We start from the raw sequence: 5,803 nt of genomic DNA on the forward strand, positions 1-5,803 counted from the left end.
CCGTTATGTAGATCATTTCATGCTTTTACTTTTGTACAGAACTTTATGGTATTACTTATGTACATAACTCATGATATAATTTGTTGTCATTTGTACATAATTTATCTGAATAGGGATGATGGTAAGCTAGGCTAATACCAAGGCTAAATTAGGTTTATGGATTAGGCTTTTCACATGAAAGTGAAACAACATACAGACAATGTAAGACAAAAAATAATTATTTATTATTATTTATAATATAATGAAAAATGATAATAATTGCAAACTACATGAGACCTTTTTCAATCTGATCACACATACTATGCACATGCAGTATGCTTTATGTAAGAATACTCACATGCTATGGCCGAGGCCACCAGTATATGTGAAGTGTATTCAGCTTTATATGATATATCAGGTTTGTTTCTGTGTAAAGTATAATATCATTATAAATACTCAATCACAGTGGAAAAAAATCACTGATGTGTCGGAAGTGTGTGTGCGTGTGCGTTTACTGGTACATTTTAAATGAGGTTTGTTATATTGATAACAGAAGAAATTCCAGTAGAATGGACGAAAGATGTAAATCAGGTTTGTTTCTGTATAAAGTTTGATATCACTATAAATACTCACCGTGGGAAAAAAATCACCATTGTGTCAGAAGTGTGTGTGTGTGTGTGTGTGTTTACCAGTATATTTTAAATGAGATTTGTAAGACTGGTAACACAGTAGAAACGCCAGCAGAATAGACAGTGATTTGTGTGAAGTGTGTGTGTGTGTGTTTAGATGTAGGTTCAGGTTTGTTTGTGTGTAAGGTGGATAAGAATGATAAGAGTACTCACATGCAGTAGAGATGACAAGCAGAGCTCCCCATACTTGGGCCATGTTCTCTCTTCTGAGCCAAAAGCCAAAGTGTTGACTTCCGCCTCTTCATCTCCCACCCAGGAGGACAGAGGAGACGTCAGTGAGAACACTTCCTCGAAGCGCCACAAGGGGGCCGGCTATAGTGTAGGCAATCAGAAAAGACTTGAACACATGTTCTAAGTTATTAACACATGCGCCAAGCAAGCAATTTATCCAGTAAACTAGATATTGCTGTTTCCTGTTGCTTATTGTTGCTGTGTTCATCACATCATCTACATCCACACGTGGCTTTGATGCACAGGACCTGTTTTCAAATGAAGCTGAGCGCTCTTTGACACAGTTAGTTCAACACAATGTGCACTTTGTACAGTTAAGAGAGCCTGTATGATTTAGAAGGGAAGTTGCCTTGTGGTCACAATGGAAAAACACCCTCCCTCTGTGTAACAACACTTTTCTGCTTACTGGTTTCCACAAGTACACATGCACTCCCCCCCCAACACACAAGCATCCACACACCTATGTAGTTCACATGCCCTTTTCACAGGACATGTTGTTGTTTGTGGAGCAAACCTAGTTCTCAGCAGGCCACTCACGACGGTCTTAAACTAACCCTGATACCTTTACACGAGCAGAGATGATCTAATGGACACCTGCACATTGACCTGTTCCCCAAGAGAGGACCTGATAGAGACCGGCACACTGACCTGTTCCCTCCATACCCAGAGAGGACTTGATGGAGACCTGCACACTGTCCTGTTCCCCATACCCAGAGAGGACTTGATGGAGACCTGCACACTGACCGGTTCCCTCCATACCCAGAGAGGACTTGATGGAGACCTGCGCACTGGCCGGTTCCCTCCATACCCAGAGAGGACTTGATGGAGACCTGCGCACTGACCTGTTCCCCTCATAAACACTAAGCCCGTACCCAGAGAGGACCTAATAATAACCCACTATTTTATGAGTGAAAGGCAGGTATCCGATATAACTTAATAGTCAAAGACATATATTTCACGTGTATTGCTATAGAGATTTTCACATCTCAAGTAATTTAGACCTAATTCTGACGAAGCCTGGCTTCCGCTAAGAGCCGCCACTGAGTAGCCTAACAGACCCCGCTTTACTGTAGGTCTACATTAAAACCGAAAAAAGTTCTAGCCAGGTAAAAGTGAATATTTACACTCACAAAAAAACGGACCTTAAAGCTTCTTATGGACTATGTTTTCTCACGCGACTCCTCACTGGTAACCCGGACTTCACGCTCCCCTTAACGGCAGGTGACAGAGAGTAAATAACGTGTGGGAGGAGGAGTTCCGGATGGATGTTCGAGTTTTCTCCAGGACTAGTTAGTTTGGCGTTCTGTGCTAGTTTCACCTGTCAAAAAAAACGTTGTTTAAAGCGACCGAGGCGGTGGCGGTAGACACCTCTCTGAAATGAATCCTTCCAGCCGGAGAGAGAGTGACTGGCAGGGTCTGGTGAGTGAGGTGAGTCTGGACAAGGCAGATAATGGCGTGCGGCGACCGCAGATGCTTTCCCCTTCCATATGGTGTGCGAGGAAACATTTACGATTAACTTTCCGTCATTTTGGGGATAGCTGTTGCAACTTATGCGATGCCAACGCATTAGTCTTTAATATTTTTTTTTAACAATAGTCCTATTTGTGTGCTAAAATGTTCGATAGCAATCAGTGATGTTACAAATGACACCGGGGCTTCGAAGCGTGTGTCCACCTGGTACAGTCTGTGTTGACATTAGACTGATTAAAAAGCCTACGTGGCCTGCTTGTGCTCTACTCTGAGGTAGACTGCTCTGAAGTCTGCAGCTGTAGGCTACCTGTCTGAGTCTCTAGTCCTTCTGCTTAGTTCTGCTGACTAAAATAATAGGTGCCCACTGCCCAGCCTACGTCAACTCGACGTGCTCAGTTTCCAGTAACACTTTCTTTTGAAGCTATAGGCTACTTTGAACCACCTGTTAGTCGCCTTGTAGAAAACCACCTACTGACTGAATAAGTGGCAACGGAACTGTAAATGGTGAATATTCCATTTCTTCAGGATGTAACTTAGTAGGCTATGTGATTATCTGGTCGATGGTTAGAAGTGTGTGTCCTTTCAAGTAACTTGCGCATAGCAGAGTGGAATAAGCCACAACCTTATCTACTATGTAGCGAGTGTTTGCTTTTCCGAACGATGGGTGTGCATGTGTTTGTATCCACGGGCGTGACTGTGTGTTTTTTTTCTGTCCGGTTGTCCGAGTTAAGGTAGGGTTTTAATGAAGCACACGTTGACTTATAAATAACATTGCTAATGTACCCAACCTTTTTTTGCAGTCGTGTATTCACTGAAATGGTTTACAAGTGGTGATTGTGGGTCAAAGACGAAAATGGAACTTCAGCAAATTAATAAATAAAATAAACACACACACATCAAATAAACATTACCTTTATAACCAAATGTATTATTATGTTCTATGTATTATTAAATAATGATCTGGTTTCTTGACTTCATAATTTACACAGAAATGTTGCCTATATACATTTAGAATCTTTTTTGAGTAATTTGTTAATTTCACATTTTAATGTTGGTCATAGAAAAGAATGACACAAAAATATAATTCAGCGCAACAATTATCCTAAAAATATATAGAAGGAACATTCTTAGTCATTTAAAGTGCATGAGTCTAGCACCACCATAGCAAAAGACTGAAAGATCATCAGAAAGGATCAATTATTTAGTTTTAAATTCTCTGTGCCTTGTCGGTACTTTACTTAATCTTGGGTCTTTGTTATTTCTATAGGCTACAAGAAGTTGCAGCAGCATCATTTATTTTATTTAAAAATGAATTCAACCCGTTTTCAATAAACCAATTATGATTCTTTATGCACCTTGAGAGATAAAAGTAAATGTATTCATTCTAGCAGCAGTTTTATAAAAAAAATATTACTCTGTTCTGCAAAACAGCGCTGTATGGCATTTTACTACCAGTCCACTTCTACTTCGACAACTACTACAACTATTATTATTATTTGTATTATTATTGTAACTTTTATTATTTTTATTATTATTACTATTGCTATTGCTTATACTAGTACTACTATTATTATTATAATTACTATTAATATTATTGTTATTATTATTACTACTAGTAAGCATGGGTGGCCTGTGGCAGAGGTGACATAGGTGGTTGGCTCGTTGTCTAGGTGACATAGGTGGTTGGCCCGTTGTCTAGGTGACATAGGTGGTTGGCTCGTTGTCTAGGTGGCATATGTAGGTGGTTGGCCTGTTGTCTAGGTGACATAGGTGGTTGCTTCGCACACCAATCGCCAGAGTGCAGAAGAGATTTCATTTTTTAAGTGAGCCCCCTAATGCCTCATGGTGACTAGACATGTGTGCCCTGTCATGACAACGATAGGCTTGTGTGGCCCTGTCAATGTGACTTCTGGCTTGTGTCGCCTCCTCATGGCGACTATAGGCATTTGCACCCTCTCATGACAAGTATAGGCTTGCGCGCCCCCTCATGGCGACTACAGGCTTGTGACACCCGTTTACTCTGCTGCTGATCTATTATCCAAACAGTCCATTGCTGAGTGTAGCCTCTCTGCTAAGTGTAGCCTCTCTGCTGCGATATAGCCAGTCAAGACAGTCAATGGCCCTTCTCTTTGCAATACACACCACCTCCTTGGGTCCGATTATCTACTTGCTTCTGATATCAATCCTACGCAGACAATACCCAACTTTACCTGACATTCCACTGATAATTATACTCTTGCTTCAAAGACATTTGGACATGCCCGTGACACAATGTAAAGGAACACACTGTTTTTATAGGAGTCTAATTTACGGTATTGTTCTATGTTAAATTAAAGTTGAGTCTTGGTCATACGGTATCAATAAACAGTAGGTCACATTTAAATCAAGTCTGATAAAGGCATTTACTGGAATCTGGATTGTACAGGCACTGGACAACAATTCCCAGCATCCTCTGCCCTTTCGGTAAGACATATAAGGAAATATAAATAGAGACTTGGGCCCTGTAATGTAGTTTGCTTCTTAAAATGCAAATTACAACAATGATGTTGATGACCCATGTTCTCATATTAACTTCTGTGGGTGTATTTGTGTGTTTGTATGTATGTGTGTGTGTGCATGTGTATGCATACGTGTGTGTGAACGTGTATGTGTGTGTATGTGTGTGTGTGTGTGTGTGTGTGTGTGTGTTTGTGTACATTTATATGTGTGTGCATGTGTATGCATACGTGTGTGTGTGTGTGTGTGTGTAGTTCCTGTTGTGCAAGCGTAAGCTGGAGAGTAAGAAGGAAGCTCTGCTGATCCTGTCCAAAGAGCTGGATTGCTGCCAACAGGAGCGGGACCAGTACAAGCTGATGGCCAACCAGCTACGGGAGATTTACCAGCGCCTCAAGAAGAAATACCATCAGCTCATAGTAAACACACGCACACACACGCACACGCGCACACGCACACGCACACGCACACGCACACGCACACGCACACGCACACGCACACGCACACGCACACGCACACACTCACACCAACCACGGGAGATTTACCAGCGCCTCAAGAAGAAATACCATCAGCTCATAGTAAACACACGCACACACGCACACGCACACGCACACGCACACGCACACGCACACGCACACGCACACGCACACGCACACGCACACGCACACGCACACACTCACAACAACCAGCTACGGGAGATTTACCAGCGCCTCAAGAAGAAATACCATCAGTTGATAGTAAACACACGCACACGCACACGCACACGCACACACCAACCAGCTACGGTAGATTTACCAGCGCCTCAAGAAGAAAAACCATCAGCTCATAGTAAACGCACACACACACATGCACACACACGCACACGCACAAGCACACACACACGCACACGCACACGCACACGCACACGCACACGCACACGCACACACTCACACTCACACACA

General features: G+C 42.3%; 1 protein-coding gene across 1 annotated transcript in view; it reads left to right on the forward strand.

Moving 5' to 3' along the window:
• Positions 1-2,276: 2,276 nt before the first annotated feature.
• LOC308382121 (coiled-coil domain-containing protein 149-like) overlaps positions 2,277-5,803 on the forward strand; it is a gene marked incomplete at both ends in the record, with an annotated part of 10,365 nt that continues 6,838 nt past the window's right edge. The window contains 2 exons of the mRNA XM_080859812.1: positions 2,277-2,327; positions 5,120-5,281. Coding sequence (XP_080715938.1) covers positions 2,277-2,327; positions 5,120-5,281 — 213 coding nt within the window. The remainder of the gene's footprint in view (positions 2,328-5,119; positions 5,282-5,803) is intronic.

Source organism: Sprattus sprattus, assembly GCF_963457725.1.
Source record: "Sprattus sprattus genome assembly, chromosome: 21".
Lineage (NCBI taxonomy): Eukaryota > Metazoa > Chordata > Actinopteri > Clupeiformes > Clupeidae > Sprattus > Sprattus sprattus.